The 19536-nt window shown below is 35.1% G+C and overlaps 1 protein-coding gene across 1 annotated transcript in view; it reads left to right on the top strand.

Moving 5' to 3' along the window:
- LOC148954961 (transient receptor potential protein-like) overlaps window positions 1-19536 on the top strand; it is a 95530-nt gene that overhangs the window by 47125 nt on the left and 28869 nt on the right. Inside the window, exons 8-10 of the mRNA XM_089105825.1 lie at window positions 10587-10606; window positions 11578-11773; window positions 15820-15981. Of these exons, the coding sequence (XP_088961951.1) occupies window positions 10587-10606; window positions 11578-11773; window positions 15820-15981 (378 nt within the window). The remainder of the gene's footprint in view (window positions 1-10586; window positions 10607-11577; window positions 11774-15819; window positions 15982-19536) is intronic.

Genomic DNA, 19536 nt, shown 5'->3' with positions numbered 1-19536 from the left:
GTGCTAGATAGGTTACTACTGTTGTCATAGAAACTTCAGCGTAGTTGATTTTCAGATAGAAAATACGTTTTTGAGGAGGACAATTCCCCACAACCCTCAGGGCAAGGGTTTTAAGTTATGCCCTGGGGGCATATAAGGCTTATATAGAAGGCGTTGTCATAGAAACTTCAAAACAGTCTCACTTGATTGGAAATTCAAAAGGCTAGTGCCCTTTTTAATAGTCGAAAGTGATAGGAGGGCAACTAGCCCCCCCCACCCCCATCATTCCCCCAAACACATGCAATGAAAATTGTGATATAGCCATTTTGTTCAGCGTAGTTGATTTTCAGATAGAAAATATATTTTTGAGGAGGACACTCCCCTACAACCCTCAGAGCAAGGGATTTTAGCTATGCCCTGGGGGCAGATAAGGTTTTTTATAGAAGGTGTTGTCGTACAAACTTCCAAAAAGGCTCATTCGATTCAAAGTTAAAAGGGATACTGCCCTTTTATTAGCCGAAAATGATTGGACGGCGCCTAGCCCCCCCACGCCCATCATCCCCCAAAACACATCCAATCAAAATTTTGAGATAACCATTTTGTTCAGCGTAGGCTAGTTGGTTTCCAGATAGAAAATATGTTTTTTTTGGAGGACACTCCCCCACAACCGCCAGGGCAAGGGTTTTGAGTTTTGCCCTGGGGGCATATAAGGTTTTTATCGAAGGCGTTGTCGTAGAAACTTCAAAAAAGGCTCATTCGATTGGAAATTCAAATGGCTAGTGCCCTTTTTAATAGTCGAAAGGGATTGGAGGGCAACTTGCCCCCCCCCCTCACACCCATCTTTCCCCCAAACACATGCAATCAAAATTGTGAGATAGATATTTTGTTCAACGTAGTTCATATATAGATAGAAAATATGTTTTTGGGGAGGACACTCCCCCACAACCCTCAGGGCAAGGGTTTTAAGTTATGCCCTGGGGGGATATAAGGTATTTATAGAAGGCGTTGTCGTAGAAACTTCAGCGTAGGTGATTTTCAGACAGAAAATATATTTTTGAGGAGGACTCTCCCCCACAAGCCTCAGGGCAAGGGTTTTAAGTTATGCCCTGGGGTATATATGGCTTTTATAGAAGGCGTTGTCGTAGAAACTTCAAAACAGGCTCATTCGATTGGAAATTCAAAGGGCTACTGCCCTTTTTAATAGTCGAAAGTGATTGGAGGGCAACTAGCCCCCCCCCCCCTTCACGCCCATCATTCCCCAAAACACATCCAATCAAAATTTTGAGATAGGCATTTTGTGCAGCCTAGCTGACCTTCAGATAGCAAATATCTTTTTGAGGAGGACACTCCCCCACAACCCTCAGGGCAAGGGTTTTAAGTTATGCCTTGGTGGCATCTAAGGTTTTTATAGAAAGCATTGTTGTAAAAACTTCAAAACAGGCTCATTTGACTGGAAATCCAAAAGGCTCGTGCCCTTTTTAATAGTTAAAAATGATTGGAGGGCACCTAGTCCCCCCCCCCTCGCCCATCATTCCTCCAAATACATTCAATGAGTATTGTGTTTTAGCCATTTTGTTCAGCGTAGTTGATTTCCACATAGAAAATATGTTTTTGAGGAGGACAATCCCCCGCAACCCCCAGGGCAAGGGTTTTAAGTTTTGCCCCGGGGGCATATAAGGTTTTTATAGAAGACGTTGTCGTAGAAACTTCAAAACAGGCTCATTTGATTGGAAATAAAAAGGGCTAGTGCCTTTATTAACCTGTCAAAAGTGATTGGAGGACACCTAACCCCCCCACGCCCATCATTCCCCAAAACAGATTCAATCAAAATTTCGAGATAATCATTTTGTTCAGCGTAGGCTGGTTGATTTCCAGATAGAAAATATGTTTTCGAGGAGGACACTCCCCCACAACCCTCAGGGCAAAGGTATTAAGTTATGCCCTGGGGGCATATAAGGTTTTTATAGAAGGCGTTGTCGTAAAAACATCAAAACAGGCTCATTCGATTCGAAATTCAAAGGGCTAATTCCCTTTTTAAAAGTTGAAAGTGATTGGAGGGCAACTAGCCCCCCCCCCCCCATGCCCATCATTCCCCAAAACACATCCAATAATAATTGTGAGATTGCCATTTTGTTCACCGTAGTTGATTTCCTGATAAAAATATATTGTTGAGGGGGACACTCCCCCACAAATCTCAAGGAAAAGGTTTTAAGTTATACACCGGGGGCAAATAAGGTTTTTATAGAAGGCGTTGTCGTAGAAACTTCAAAACAGGCTCTTTCGATTGGGAATTCAAAGGGCTAGTGCCCTTTTTAAAAGTTGAAAGTGATTGGAGCGCAACTAGCCCCCACGCCCATCATTCACCCAAACACATTCAATCAGAATTTTGAGATACCGATTTTGTTCAGCGTAGGCTAGTTGATTACAAGATAGAAAATATGTTTTTTAGGATGACACTCCCCCACAACACTCAGGGCAAGGGTTTCAAGTTTTGCCCTAGGCGTATATAAAGTTTTTATAAGAAGACGTTGTCGTACAATCTTCAAAACAGGTTTATTAGATTGGAAATTCAAAGGGCTAGTTCCCTTCTTATTAGTCGAAAGCGATTGGTGGGGAACTAGCCCTCCCCATGCCCATCATTCTCCAAAACACATCCAATTAAAATTTTGAGATAGCCATTTTGTTCAGCTTAGTTGATTTCTAGATAGAAAATATATTTTTGAGGAGGAAACTCCCGAACAACCCTCAGGGCAAGGGTTTTAAGTTATGCCCTGGGGTATATAAGGTTTCTATAGAAGGTGTTGTCATAAAAACCTCAAAAGGGGCTAATTTGATTGGAAATTCAAAGGGCTAGTGCCCTTTTTAATAGTTGAAAGTGAATCGAGGGCAACTAGCCCCCCCCCCACGTCTATCATTCACCAAGACACATCCAGTCAAAATTTTGAGATAACCATTTTGTTTAGCATAGGCTAGTTGATTTCCAGATAGAAAATATGTTTTTGAGAAGGACACTCCCCCACAACCCCAAGGGAAAGGGTTTTAAATTATGCCCTGGGGGTATACAAGTTTTTATAGATAGTGTTATCGTATAAACTTTAAAAAAGGCTCATTTGGGTGGAAATTCAAAGGGCTAGTGCCTTTTTTAATAGTCGAAAGTGATTGGAGGACACCTACCCCCCCCCCCTCGCCCATCATTCCCCAAAACAGATCCAATCAAAATTTGGAGATAATCATTTTGTTCAGCGTAGGCTAGTTGATTTCAAGATAGAAAAAATATTTTTGAGGAGGACACTCCCCCGCAACCCTCGGGGCAAAGGCTTTAAGTTATGCTCTGGGGGCATATAAGGTTTTTTTTATAGAAAACGTTATCGTAGAAACTTCTAAACAGGCTCAATCGATTGGAAATTCAAAGGGCTAGTGCCCTTTTTAATAGTTGAAAGTGATTGGAGGGCAACTAGCTTCCAACGCCCATCATTCCCGCAAACATATCCAATCAGAATTTTGAGATAGCCATTTTGTTCAGCGTAGGCTAGTTGATTTCCAGATAGAAAATATGTTTTTTTAGGAGAACACTCCCCCACAACCCACATTTAAGTTATGCCCTGGGGGCATATAAGGTTTTTATAGAAGGTGTTGTCGTAGAAACTTCGAAAAAGGCTCATTCGATTGGAAATTCAAAGGGCTAGTGCCCTTTTTAATAGTCGAAAGGGATTGGAGGTCAACTAGCCCCTCCCCCACGCCCATGTTTCCTCCAAACACATGTAAAAAAAATTGTGAGATAGCCATTTTGTTCAGCCTAGTTGATTTCCATATAGAAAATATGTTTTTGAGGAGGACACTCCCCCACAACCCTCAGGGCAAGGGTTTTAAGTTATGCCCTGGGGGCATATAAGGTTTTTATAGAAGACATTGTCGTAGAAACTTCAGCGTAGTTGATTTTCAGATAGAAAATATGTTTTTGAGGAGGACACTCCCCCACAACCCTCAGGGCAAGGGTTATAAGTTATGCCCTGGGGGGATATAAGGCTTTTATAGAAGGCGTTGTCGTAGAAACTTCAAAAAAGGCTAATTCGATTGGAAATTCAAAGGGTTAGTGCCCCTTTTAATAGTCGAAAGTGATTAGAGGGCACCTAGCCCCCCCCCCACGCCCATCAGTAACCCACAGACATCCAATCAAAATGGTTACATAGGCATTTTTATCAGTTTAGATTGTTTCAAGACATAAAATAGAATTTTTAGGAGAAAACTCTACCACAATCTTCAGGACATGGTTTTTAAGTTATACTCAGGGGGCATATAATGTTCTTATAGAAGGCGTAGTTGTAAACACTTCAAGAAAGCTTAGTCGACTGTACATTAGAAGGGCTATTGCCTTTTTTAATGGTCAAATGTGATTGGACGGCAACTAGCCCCCCGCCAACGCCCATTATTCACCAAAACACATCCTATAAAAATTTTGAGATAGCCATTTTGTTCATCGTAGTTGATTTACAGATAGAAAATATGTTTTTGAGGAGGATACTCCGTCACAGACGTCAGGGCAAGGGTTTTAAGTTATGCCCTGGGGGCATATAATGTTTTTATAGAAGACGTTGTCGTAGAAACTTCAGAAAAGGGCTCATTCGATTTGGAATTAAAAGGGCTAGTGCCCTTTTTAGTAGTCAAAAGTGATTAGTAATATTTTTTGTTGTTGTTGTTGTTTAGACCAAGGCTTTTCGTATCGAAGGAGTTGTCGTGGGAACTTCGGAAGGGGCTCATTCGATTGAAAATAGAAAGGGCTGATGCCCTTTTTGATAGTCGAAAGTGTTTGGAGGGCAACTAATCCCCCTTCCACTCCCACCCTCCCACTTGCCAATTATTTAAAAAAAATGTTGCCTTAAGATTAAATCAAAATGCACTGTGATAATGCTAATTCCCAATAAGGCATCTCAGCAGTATCCCAAGAACGACTGATGGTATTATGTTCAAACTTTCGAGGCTACTTCTAATCTTAAAATTTAACCAAATCCAAATAGTGTAAGTGTATCAAAGCTTTCAAAGAAAGTAAACAGTTTTTTTTGCGAATGGTATCAATTTTTCCATTTCAGGTCAACTAGAGGAGGTATGAAACTAAGTTAAACAGTACTGTTTGTGTCCAGATTTTTTAAATGGTGTATGTTGTTAAAAATTGCTGAAAATTTTTCTCCAGCATACAAATAGCATGCCAAACTATAAAGTCTTAAAAAACGAAAAGATTTAAAGTGTTATTTTTATTTTTCCTGAAAAGACTATGTCAATATAAAACAAACAGAAATAAATTTAAAAAACTTTTTCCACAAAATAAGTTTTTCAAAGAAAAGTAAAGAACTCCATTAAACAAAAAATGAGCAAAAATAAAATCAAATAATCTACCAAGCTCGAAACTACCCCAAATCAGCATCGATAAATAAATGAAACCCAAAGCGAACAGAAATTAAAATAAATAACCGAGTCAAACTCAAAACGAGCAGAAATTAACATAATTTGAGCGCAAAACCCCTATGTCTTCCCAAGGCCAGAACAAAATTTGCACTTTACTGAAAAAATATAAATGTCTTTACTTTTATAACTTTAATAAATCAAATAATATTAACATTTTGATTACTAAATGTCAGTATATGTATATTAAACTGACAATGCACATTCATTTGTATTTTTTCCTGGAACATAAAAAGAGTTCTGCATTCATAAGTAATATTTCAGTATATTCAAATATTCATTGATGAACAAATGTGTTGCAATATATTGCTGAACAGGTTTGATTAAGATTATTTTATGCTTTCAAAATATTTGAAACAACTTCAAATTATTTGAACAGCTAATTTGAAATGAACAGGTCTATCATTGAGTTCCTTAACACTGATTGGAACGTTATGCCTCGTTGGAAATTGGAATGTACATAAATTTTGTCCCAAAGAATTTCAGAATTCTGAGGACCTTCCCTTTTTATGCAATTGCCAAAATCTACACGCAAGGGATAAATTATACATTTTACGCAATATTTTAGCATGTTATAATATTTTAAGTTGAACAGTCTTTGAGTCTTTGTTCTCCTATTGCCTATTTATCCCTAAAGCTCACATCACCACGACTGCTCGAGTCAAACCAATGGTGATAGAATCATAGGCAGCGCCATCGCTGCCTAAGTAAAGAACGATGTTGGCACAATGTATTATTTATTTTTTTTCTCATATCAGGGCACTTCGTATCGAAGGAGCTGTCGTAGAAACTTGGAAAAGGGCTCATTCGGTTGGAAATTGGAACGGCTAGTGCCCTTTTTAATAGTCGAAAGTGATTGGAAGGCAACTAACACCCCTTCTACCCCCACCATTTCCTCAAACAAATCCAATCAAAATTTTGAGATAGTCATTTTGTTCAACGTAGTTAAAAGTTCTGGAAATTATACCTTTGAGCAGGACATTCCCCCCACAGTCTTCAGGGCAAGGGTTATAAGTTATGCCCAGGGGGCATATAAGGTTTTCATTGAAAGCTTTGAGCGTAGAAACTTGAAAAAGGGCTCATTCGATTGGAAATTCAAAGGGCTAGTGCCATTTTGAAGAGTCGAAAAGTTATTTGAGGGCAGCTAACCCCCCTCTCCCGCCCAGCATTTATCCAAACACATCCAATCAAAATTTTGAGATAGCCATTTTATTCCACATAGTTGAAAGTTCTGGAAATTAAGTCTTTGAGTATGACGACCCCTCCCCCAGTCCTCAGGGTAAGGGATACAAGTTATTCCTTGGGGGCATGTAGGGTTTTTATTGAAAGCTTTGTCGTAGAAACTTCAAAAACGGCTTATTCGATTGGAAATTGAAATGGCTAGTGCCCTTTTTAATAGTCGAAAATAATTGGAGGACAACTAATTTCCCTCTCACGCCCACCATTTCCCCAAACACATGCAATCAAAATTTTGCGATAACCATTTTTTCTACGTAGTTGAAAGTTATTTAAATTATGTCTTTGTGGATGACAACCCCCTCCCACAGCCCTCAGGGCAAGGGTTGTAAGTTATGCCCTGGGGACTTATGAGGTTTTTAATAGAAAGAGTTGTCGTAGAAACTTCAAAAAGGGCTCATTCGATTTGAAATTTAAACGGGTAAAGCCCTTTTCAACAGTCAAAAGTGATTGAAGAGCAACTAACCCCCCTCTCACGCACCATTTTCCCAAACACATCCAATCAAAAGTTTGAGATACTGATTTTGTTCAACATAGTTGAAAATTCTGGAAATTAGGTCTTTGAGGATGACAATTGAAAGGGCTAGTGCCCTTTTTAATGGTCGACAGTGCTTGAAGGGCAACTAACCCCCCTCTCAAACCCACCATTCCCCCAAACACATCCAATCAACATTTTTAGATAGCCGTTTTGTTTAATGTAGTTGAAAGTTCTTGAAATTAGGTCTTTGAGGATGACAACCGCCTCACACCACTCAGGGCAAGGGTTGTAAGTTATGCCCTGGGGGTATGTAAGGTGTTTATACAAAACATTGTCGTAGAAACTCAAAAAGGGCTCATTCGATTGGAAATTGAAGGGGCTAGTGCCCTTTTTAATTGTCGAAAGTGATTGGAAGGCCTTACATTTTCGAACAGTTCGTGGTAAGGAACTGTAAGTAAGGAGCGACCCGGCTTAATAGTAACCGAAACTCTAAAAACCGGAATTTTGATACCCATAGATACATCAATAGAATCAAATTTTTATGCTAATTTCAAAGATACAAGTTTTATTAAGTTGAGTTCTTCCAATCAAAAGTTAAGCGCCTGATAAAATTTGCATTATTTTCTAAAAAAGGGGTAAACACCCCTAAAAATACTCAGAACTTTAATTAAAGTCACAGCATCAGATTTAGCGTCTTAGAAAACCGGTCAGTAGAAGTTTCAAGCTCCTATATGCAAAAATGTGGAATTTATTATTTTCTTGTCAAAGGAAAGATCATGGATGCATATTTATTTGTTATTTTTTTTTTTTTTTTTCCCCAGGGTTGATCGTATCGATCTTGTAGTCCTAGAATGTCGTAAGAGGAATAATTTCAACGGAAATTAAAAGTTCTAGTGCCCTTTTTAAGTGACCAAATAAATTGGATGGCAACTTGGCCCCCTCCCACGCTCAGTTTTTTCCCAAAGTCACCCAATGGAAATTTTGGGATAGTATTTTCTTCAGCATAGTCGAAAATCTAAAAAAATATGTCTTTGATGATGACTTAATACCCCAAAGTTCCCGGTGGAAGGGCTGGAAGTTATAAACTTTGCCCATTTTTTATATATAGTATTGGTTAATGGGAAGTATAAAGACGTTTCAGGAGAGATTTTTTTCTGATGGGGGGGGGGGGTCGGAGGAGGGTGCTACGGGGGAGGATTCTTCCAGGGCGGATGTTTCCTTGGGGGAAGGGACATTTCTATGAAGGGGGTGCCGGATTTTCCAGCATTATTTAAAAAACAGCCAGAAACTAAATAAAAAACTAGCTTTTTCTAACTGAAAGTAAGGAGAGCATTAAGACATACAACAAACAGAAATTATTACGTGTATGAGGGGGTCCGCCCCCTAGTCAATACCTCGCCCTTTTCGCTAAAGTTTGTTTTAGTACTTTCAAAAGAGCTATCTATTCTAATTAACCGGCCTTTGTGATCCAGGGGTTTGTGATTCGAACAAAATTTGAACTGTGGCGTAAAGAGAGAGTTATTGACTAGGGATAAACTCCCTAATATACGTAATAAAAACATGCAAATATAGAAGTTCGTTATGTAAGTTAATTCACGAGTTAAGTCATAACAAAATTTCGAGAAAGCCATTTAGCCAAAACAATAAAATTAATATGCAAATTTCATTCTAATTATTCATGTACGGTGAGCCAAAATCAAAGCTGCATTAATTCAAAAATGTTCAGAATTAAATAAAAAAAAACAGGTTTTTTTAACCAAAAGTAAGGAGCGATATTAAAACTTAAAACGAACAGAAATTATCCCGTATATGAAAAAGGCTGCCCCCTCCTCAACGCCTCGCTCTTTACGCTAAAGTTTGATTCTGTCACACAGCTTTATTTTTTAAAACAATAAAAAACTTTAGCGTAAAGAGCGAGGCGTTGAGGAGGGGACAGCCCCTTTCATATGCGGGATAATTTCTGTTCGTTTTAAGTTATAATGTCGCTCCTTACTTTCAGTTAAAAAAACCTTTTTTTTTTATTTAATTATAGTAAAGATCGATCTGTGTATAATGTGTGATTTTTTTGTTTTTTTGTTTGTTTAGACCAGGGCAGTTCGTAACGAAGGAGTTGTCGTAGGAACTTCGAAAAGGGCTCATTCGATTGATAACAGAAAGGACTTGTGTCCTTTTTAATAGTCGAAAGTGATTGGAGGGTAACTAGTCCCCTCCCACGCCCACCCACACATTTGCCCAATATGCTTAAAAACTAAATGTTGCCTTAAGATTAAATCAAAAAGCACTGTTTTAATGCTAATTCCCAATAAGGCATCTCAGCAGTATCCCAAAAACGACTGAGGGTATTATGTTCAAAGTTTCGGGGCTACTTCTGCTCTTAAAATTTAACGAAATCAAAATAGCGTAAGTTTATCCAAGCTATCAAAGAAAGTAAACAGATTTTTTTTGCGAATGGTATCAAGTTTTCTATTTCAGGTCAACTAGAGGAGGTATAAAACTCAATTAAACACTACTAGTTGTGTCCGGATTTTTAAAAGGGTGTATGTTGTTAAAAATTGCTGAAAATTTTTCCAGCATACAAATAGCAGGCCAAACTAGAAAGTCTTAAAAAAAATGAAAGATTTGAAGTATTATTTTCTTTTTCCCTGAAAAGACTATGTCAATATAAAACGAACATAAATTAATTAAAAAAAAACTTTCTCCACAAAATAAATTTTTCAAATAAAAGTAACAAACTCCATTAAACCAAAAATGAACAAAAAATTAAGTTAAATAATCTGCCAATCGTGAAACTACCACAAACCAGCATCGATAAATAAATGAAACCCAAAACGAACGGAAACTACAATAAATAACCGAGTCAAACTCAAAACGAGCAGAAATTACAATAAATAACCGAGTCAAACTGAAAACAAGCAAAAATGAACATGAGTAAGGCTCGAAACCTCTGTGCCTTTCCAAGGCCAGAATATGAGTGGTATTCTACTGAAAAAAAAATAGAAATGTAAAACGCCCTATCAGTTTAACATAAACACGCTGATACTTATCAGTTAAATCGTTAATATTATTTGATTTATTCCAGTTATGAAAGAAAGAACATTCATATTTTTCCAGTAAAGTGCAAATTATGTTCTGACCTTGGGAAGGCATAGGGATTTTGAGCCCTACTCATGTTAATTTCTGCTCGTTTAGAGTTTGACTCTGTTATTTATTGTAATTTCTGTTCGTTTTGGGTTTCATTTATTTATCGATGCTGATTTGTGGTAGTTTCACGCTTGGGAGATTATTTGACTTTATTTTTTGCTCATTTTTGGTTTAATGAAGTTCTTTACTTTTCTTTGAAAAACTTGTTTTGTGGAAAAAGTTTTTTTTAATTAATATTGGAAAAGGTTTTTCGAACCCAACTCGTGAACTCCAGCGTTTTTTGTTTTTTTTTTAGGATTTGAAAGTGCCTGGACGGTAACCAAATTTCTTATATGAGTTTTTAGCTCCGATTCCATCATGCAAACCGTAATATGAGGTTGGAATTTAAAACATTTATTCTGATGAAAAGGAATGATAGATACAGAAATTAAGGTTCTGGGCGAAAACTCTGTGAGATATCCTTAATACGATGTTAAAAACGTTCAAAAATTAAATTTTGAAAGATGAGCTTTTTCTAAATGAAAATAAAGAGCGATATTCGAACTAAAAATTGAGGGGAATTATCCTGTTTGTGAGGGGGACATTGCCTTTCCCAGTTTAACCTTTATCCTTCATTGCTTCAAGAACAAGTACTGATACAGTGAGAAACGAGAACGTGACATGATGTTCGGTAACAAAAAGATCACTCAAGTGGATATCTTTACTAGCCTATATGGAATTATTAAAGACGGTAAATATATTGAAGATATGAAATACAGAATAGCATTGGTGTATGGTGTCTTTTCGCTGTTGAAGAAAAACTTTGGAGGTATAGGGAGATAGTTCTTGTTTATTTAATAGCTCAATTTTCTCCCTCTCCCCGAGATCTAGAAATATAAATCTATAATAATAAAACATGTTTGCGACCTAGAAATTTATCAAAATTAAATTTTGGTAACCCCCTCCCCCTCTTCTCTTCAAAACTCTATTAAAAATAGTCAGAACCTAGGGTACCCGAACGAGCAAGCTGCTATCCCGCTTTAGATGCTCTACAGTCTTGAATTTAGAAAAGCTACCCCAACTTAGATCCCAAAGGTCACCAGCCTGGTTACCAAAGACCGCTCTTTGTGAAAACCACTGTAAATATAATTAGTGAAAACCTAATTATATATACAGTAGTGAAAACAATGGATTGGGCTAAAAATACCCTGCGTATGTATCTGCAAGTGGACATTTATTTGAATATGTTACAGTCTCCGTAATTCATTTGTTAATTATTTTTAATTTGTTTTTGTTTCTTTATCTAGTCTGTTTGAAACATCACAGTCTTTGTTTTGGGCAAGTTTTGGACTGGTTGACTTGATGGCGTTTGAACTGGACGGCATAAAAGGCTTTACGCGTTTTTGGGGTCTATTGATGTTTGGATCCTATAGTACAATCAATATTATCGTGCTGCTGAACTTGCTCATTGCCATGATGTCAAATTCGTATCAGGCAATTCAGGTAAGTATCATTTTTGTATTTTTCCAAGGTGTCACATATTCATGCCCAAGTTAATGGTTTTTCTTTATATATATATATATATATATATATATATATATATATATATATATATATATATATATATATATATATATATATATATATATATATATATATATATATATATATATATATATATATATATATATATAGACCCGTTTGAAAATTAGTATGTGGACCACATATACTGGCTTTTCAGAGGTTTACCAAATATTTTGGCTGCTTATGTTTATAAACATAGCAAAAATTTACTCTAAAATAACACATTTATTATTTTTTTCAATTTAAAAAGCCAGGTGTGTGTTTTATGGATCCAAAATTTATTGTGGCAACGATGCACTTCCCTGGACAAATGCCATCAACAAATGCCCTCTTCAAAACGGCTTATATTCTACTAAAACATCTTACAGGAGAAGACATTGCAAAACGCTAGTTTTACGAAAGTACAGAATACTGAAAAATATACTTTTGATTTTAACAACAAAAACAGATATAATAAATTCAATCATATACCTTGTAAATTATGGGTTAGAATAATAAGATAAATCCAAGGAATGGCATGTATTTTGGCGAAATATTTACCGTCTGTCTTCCGCACCTTAAAAAGAAAATATAGACAATTTTAAGAGTGAAGACTTAAAAAAAAACACACACTACCTAAATTTAGATGACTAACACTCATGAGTTTAAAACAACAATGACTAAAAACCACAAATATACAATTTCTTAACATTAGGCGTAAAGCTATATATGATTAAGCAACCTTGTGAACCTATCAGATTCCAAAGAGCAAACAAATTAAATGAATAGAATGTAACAAAATTTTTATTTTATTTTCCATATGGCCTACTCAACAGCTTTTTAATTCAAATCAAACAGTTCGTGGTAACGAACTGTAAGTAAGGAGCGATCCGGCTCAATAGTAACCGAGACTCTAAAAACGAAATTTGGATTTCATTCCCCTGCAAATGGAGCAGTTTTTTGTTGTTCAAAGAAATAGAGTTGTGAGAAAGTCAAACTTTAGTGTAAAGAGCGAGGCGTTAAGGAGGGGACAGCCCCTTTCATATAAGGAGTAATTTCTATTCGTTTTAAGTTTTAATGTCGTTCCTTACTTTCAGTTTAAAAAACTTGTTTTTTTATTTAATTTAGTATAGAGACAAACTAGTCGTTCCAGAGGGTTCACATTGAACAGCTGTAAGTAAGGAGCGGCGCTAATTTTAATCGTAAAACTATAAAAAGGGAATTTTGATAACAATAAACACATCGAAGAATTGTCTTTCTAGGGTAATTACAAACCTAAAAAATTCAATGGATTTTTAATCATTTGTCGAAAGCTACGAGCTTTCGAAGAAAGCTCGTAGCATTGGAAAGAAATCCAATGAATTTTGAAAAAGGAAAAAAAAACCTTTAAGAGAAGTGTGATCTTGAGGAAAATGACTCAAAGAAATTCAGGGCATCAGAGAAACCTTGTACCCAGGTTTATTTTTTGTTTTGTTTTTTCCTCATTCCCATGGGTCATCGTATGGAGAAATTTTGGTCCTAAAATATCGAGAGAGGGTTTATTCGAGAGAGGCAATAATGTCGAGAGTGCCGCAGAGGCAATAATGTGCGTTACAGAGGTAATAATGTCTCAGAGTGGTTTAGTGTTTTCCCTGAAGCTACCTGCAGTCTATTCAAAACCAATTGTTAATACAGTGAATCATCTTAAAGCTACCTACAACTAAATTTGTCCATTTGAGACTTTATATATTTTAGTTACAATGGTGTATAGTGTGCTGCTGGGGAGGAGGGACATAGGATCTTTCAATGAGGGGGATGTCTGAAGCCTTAAAATCTATTTTCTGATTTTATAAGTTTTTAATGATCGTATTACTATTTTTGCGTTAGGGAAGGAGGATTTCTCTCTTGTCTGCCTATAATAATACTAAATGAGGAGGGTTTACCACCCTCCTCAATACCTTTCCCTTTATGCTACAGTTTGACTATTTGTTCCAACTTTTTAAGTTTTAAACTTTAGTTTAAACAGAAAGGTTTTGAGAGGAGGGGGCATACGGTATAATTTATATTCGTTTTGAGTGTTAATGTTGCTCCTTACTTTTAGTCGAAGAAACTTGTTTTCTTAATAATAATTTTACAAATAAAATGATGAAGATAGAAAGTAAGTTTTTAATAGTCTGCCTACATTCCAAATATAGGGAGAATTTGTGGTGTAATTTGTCCTTTAGTGTTCATTTCCCTGCAAATGGAGCAGTTTTTTGTTGTTTAAAGAAATAGAGTTGTGAGAAAGTCAAACTTTAGTGTAAAGAGCGAGGCGTTAAGGAGGGGACAGCCCCTTTCATATAAGGAATAATTTCTGTTCGTTTTAAGTTTTAACGTCGTACCTTACTTTCAGTTAAAAAAAAACTTGTTTTTTTATTTAATTTTTGAAAATTTTTGAATAAATGCAGGTTTTGATCTTGGCTCACCGTATATGAATAATTAAAACAAAATTTGCATATTAATTTACTTTTATTTGGTTAAATGGCTATCTCGAAACTTGTTCAATTTTATTTACGAACGTTTTTATTAGTAATACATACACGTAACTTACGAATGAACTTACGTAACGAACTTCTATATTAATATATTTTTAAAACGTATATTAGGGGGTTCGCCCCCTAGTCGATACCTTGCTCTTTAAGCTAAAGTTCGAATTTTGTTCCAATTCTTTAAAAATGACCGCTTAATCACAAAGGCCGTTAATTAGAATAAATAGCTCTTATGAAAGTACTAAAAAATCTCTGGCTTAAACAGCGAGGTATTGACTAGGGGGTGAACCCAATCATATACGTAATATTTTCTGTTCGTTTAAAGTTTTGATGTTGCTGCTGTTGCAGCTGATAAACTTGTTTTTTATATTTAATTTCTGATTTTTTTTTAAATAATGTTGGGAAATCAGGCGTCCCCTTCATAGCAATGTCCCTTCCCCCATGAAAAATTACTTCATGGAAAGATCCTCCCATATAACCCCCGACCAACACCCCCCCCCTCCCACTACCAGAAAAAAATCTCCCCTGAAAACGTCTGTATACTTCCCAATAACCAATACTAGAGCCTATGTTAACATTGGGTAAAGTTCATAGCTTTTAGCCCTCCTCCGGGAACTTCGGGGGATTAAGTCATCCTAAAAGACATACTTATAATATTTTTGAACATACTGAACAAAATGGCTATCTCAAAATTATGATCGGGTGACTTTGGGAAAAAAATGAGCGTGGGAGGGGGCCTAGTTGCCCTCTATTTTTTTGGTCACTTAAAAAGGGCACTAGAACTTTTAATTTCCATTCCAGCGAGTCCTCCCACGATATTCTAGGACCACTGGGTCGGTACTATCAGCCCTGGGGAAAAACAACAACAAATAAACACGCATCCATGATCTTTCTTCTGGCAAAAAATACAAAATTCCACATTTTTGTAGATAGGAGCTTGAAACCTCTAGAGTAGGGTATCTCTGATACGTTGAATATGATGGTGTGATTTTCATTAAGGTTCTATAGCTTTTAGGGGGTCTTTCCCCCTTTTTTTGAAAATCAGCCAAATTTTTTCAGGCGCGTAACTTTTGATAGGTAGGACTAAACTTGATGAAACTTATATATTTGAAATCAGTATTAAAATCCGATTCTTTTGATGTATCAATTGGTATCAAAATTCCGTTTTCTAGAGTTTCGGTTACCATTGAGCCGGGTCGCTCCTTACTTACAGTTCGTTACCACGAACTGTTTGATAAGGAAGTATACCTCTTCTTATTGGACGGGTGAGGGGGTGGGGGTGAAATTCAAGCTTAAAGAAATTTTGGATCCCTAACAAACCCCCTCCCCCGGTAAGAGATGTCAGTATTTTTGTTTCATTAAAAATGGGGGGGGGGCATGTTTCACTGGTTTTCATAAAAGGGTACGTGTTACATTTTCTTTTTCTTTGCGAACTTGTTATATGAGAAGATATTTGGCCAGTAATTTTCCTCATTCTAGGGTCAATCAGACACAGAGTGGAAGTTTGCAAGAACTCAACTTTGGCTGAGCTATTTTGAAGAAGGAGCCACAGTGCCACCGCCGTTTAACACTTTCCCGACACCAAAAGGCGTACTCAGGGTGCTTGGCATTGGAAAGGAAAGGATGACCGGATCAGTAAAAGTAAGTAGGATTGCCAATAGAAAAAGGAAAGAGTTTCGACATCCTTAACTGGACTTATAAAACGTCAAATATTGTACCATAGATCATTACGATGTAAATAATTAAGTATTTTTGCTCTGAAATTAATTTAAAATTCTGACGATATTGAAAACCTAATATATCACGTAAACAGTCAATTACTATTGCTACATCATATTTATGATTTGCTTCATTAGTATTTTTAAAATATGCGTTTTTTTTTATTAAAATAATTTTTTTTTTTATTATCGCTCTTGATGATGTTACAAAGAGTATTGGACAAGACATTGGTGAGAGAAAAACTTAAGTTTGCGTCTGAGAAAAACATATACCGCTGTCTAGAGTTTATTTGACAATTTTTTTTCATTGTTACTTTACATTTGATTGAATGTAGAAAAACCTCTTTAGCCCATAGAGTAATATCAATATATCATGATATATGTTTATATAACAAGTTTATATATATATATATATATATATTTAAGAACTAAATATAAATTATGAAAAATAGCTTACTTTTCATTTGCATTCAGTATATATATATATATATATATATATATACATATATATATATATATATATATATATATATATATATATATATATATATATATATATATATATATATATATATATATATATATATATATATATATATATATATATATATATATATATATATATATATATATATATAAAAATATATATATATATATAATAATATATATATAAATTTATATATATACAATATGTAATTTATTATTAATATAATGTATATAAATGTAAAATATTTATATTTATTTTATGCTAGTCTATGTTCAGCCCACTTTCCTAGAAATAAATACGGTAATCGATGACTATCAATTAAAATAGTTTAAAAAAAGAATCTGCCGTTTTTTAGAAGATTCAATTCAATTATTTTATGTCATGTCCAATTAATATTACACATATAAATGAAATCAAAATACTTACAAATTCTGGATAGGCTTGTAAATACTATCTTTATATGCGAGTAATAATTGTGTATGTATACATTTATCCTATTTTTCGAAAATGGCTCCATATTTTTTCGGGAAAATTGGTATATAGGGTTATTTTCAAATAAACAAACTATCTAGCTAGGCCAGAAGTCTGAGAAAAATCGTTAAGAGCCTGAATTTTGGTTTTTGCAAATAACGTCATGTACTATTTTAGTACATCATATAAGCATTTCTTATGGCATCATATGTGGCATCATGAAGTATTTTCTTATATAATATCATGCATAGCATAGATAAGGTTGTTGAGTTTCCAAAGCAACAGTTATTTATATAATATAATGTCTGTAGGAAGGTCCGGAAAAACGAAAATTTGCAGTTGCAGTTACTATAAACGATGATTCTTTGGAACCAACACCTGAACGAATGTGTCAAAAATGAAAATGAAGAGAAAAGACACAGGTTGTTAGAATATATGCGAAAATAACAATTACAGCATGTTAAAAATGAAAATGAAGAGCAAAGCCACACGCAGTTAGAAGCCATACGACAACGAAAAAGTGAAGAAGTCAAAAATGAAAATGAAGAGTAGCGAGTCAATGAAAATCAACCTGGACAGCGAGAATCAAAACGTGTCAAAATTGAAAATGATAGCGATGATGATTGGGTCTGGGATTTTTAAATCGACAAGGTCATCAATGCCTACCATACTTTTGTTAAAAAAAAAAAGTTTGGCGATATGTGTTTCATAATGACGAAACATAATCCGAGGTGTAACGAAGCAAACAATTTGATAATGATAGCGATGATGATTGAGTTTTTGATTTTGACATGGATCAGGTCATCAATACCTACCATACTTTTGAAAATAAAAAATATGGACAGCTTTACTAGTATGCATGTATTTTACAAGTTTTACCTAACATAGGGATAACCTAAAGATCTTATGGTAGTGGCTCCACTATGCTAGGTAAAGAAAGTAGAGCCTCGACAACCATTAAGGCAGATGATACTTATTCTGATGAGCTCTAATGAAACGTGATACTTTGACACAGTTCGCTCGATTTAAGGTGCTTTTGTTTGTAAATTTAAAACGACTTACATTTACTGATTACAACTGTACAGAGATTTGGACATTTTTATTATGTTGATGATTTGGTTATACAGTTTGGTCCTGCGCAGTTAGATAGATGAGTAAGTTTAAAACCTCATTCAAGTGAATATTTATCTCAATTGCTGCATTAGGATGACAGTTTTTTTCTTCTTCTTCTCTCTCTCTCTCTCTCTCTCTTTCTCTCTCTTACTCTCTCTCTCTCTCTCTCTCTCTCTCTCTCTCTCTCTATCTCTCTCTCTCTCTCTCTCTCTCTCTCTCTCTCTCTCTCTCTCTCTCTCTCTCTCTCTCTTTTTGTATAATTAGTTAGAGTAACCTTATTACTTGTGGACTTTTGGCTTGGCTTCTGGAGATGTTTTGGACTTTGTATTGTTTGTCGTTTTTTTTTCTGATTTTATATTGAATAATAATGGTAATGATAATATTCAAAGGGGTCTGCTGAACATTAGTAAGTGTAATGGTCGTTGTTTTCTTTGTCAAGATCACTTCATCCCTCGAAATTATGTTAAAAGCACTTTATATAATAAAAAGTTTCAATGTTTATTAACTGGACAGGTAAATTGTAAACAAATAAATGGAGGCTAAATTCCGTCTTTCTTACCGCATAAAGCCATCAGATATTCTTAGATAAAGAATGATTTAAATTTATTTATTGATAAATGGTGCAAAAAGGAGAAAATACCAAAGACAGATTTCAGAATTGGATAAACTTGATTTTGACTAATGTACGAAATACCATGTATAGAATTAACCCAAAAAATTCTGAGAAAAATTCAATATTTTATAATGCCAATATGAAACAACCAATTGCTAATATACAGAATGAATTTGTAATTGTACCAGTTGATAAAGCTAGCAATAATTTTGCCATAATTTGTCAAAAACTCTATTGTGATATTTTATCAAAAGAGTTACAAACAACAAATACATACGAAAAGGCTCATATAGAGGAGAATAGTTTAATTGAATATATAGAAGAAAGTATTTTGAAAAAATTCAATATTAAAATAAATGATGATGATAAAAAGTTTCCTTTCTTTTATTGGACGGTAAAAGTTCATAAAAATCCACCAAAACCACATTTTATTCCTGGGGCAGCGAGGTGTCCAAGCAGAATTGCGGCCACTGACCTATCTTTAATTTTAGGAGAAATTCGAAATAAATTTAAAGCATATTGTTCCGGAATTAAAAAAATTTCTGACTTTATCCCATATTGGAGTGTTAATAACTCGTTACAAGTGATAGATTCTTTGGCTATTGTTTCAGCTAAAAGAGTCGATTCATTTTACTTTACTACTCTGTATACAAATCTGTCACTTAATTTAGGATTCGAAAAATTGAAAATGGTCATAAAGAAATCTTTTCTTTTGTCTAATATCAGATTTTTGAAAATTGATGCTTTTAATAAAAAAGCCCGATGGACGAATTTCTTTAGAAGTACTATTAGTT

The sequence above is a fragment of the Artemia sp. Qi Xiang Cuo genome, chromosome 2 (assembly GCF_049724085.1).
Source record: "Artemia sp. Qi Xiang Cuo chromosome 2, ASM4972408v1, whole genome shotgun sequence".
Classification (NCBI taxonomy): domain Eukaryota; kingdom Metazoa; phylum Arthropoda; class Branchiopoda; order Anostraca; family Artemiidae; genus Artemia; species Artemia sp. Qi Xiang Cuo.
This window is presented reverse-complemented; position numbering and strand designations above follow the sequence as displayed.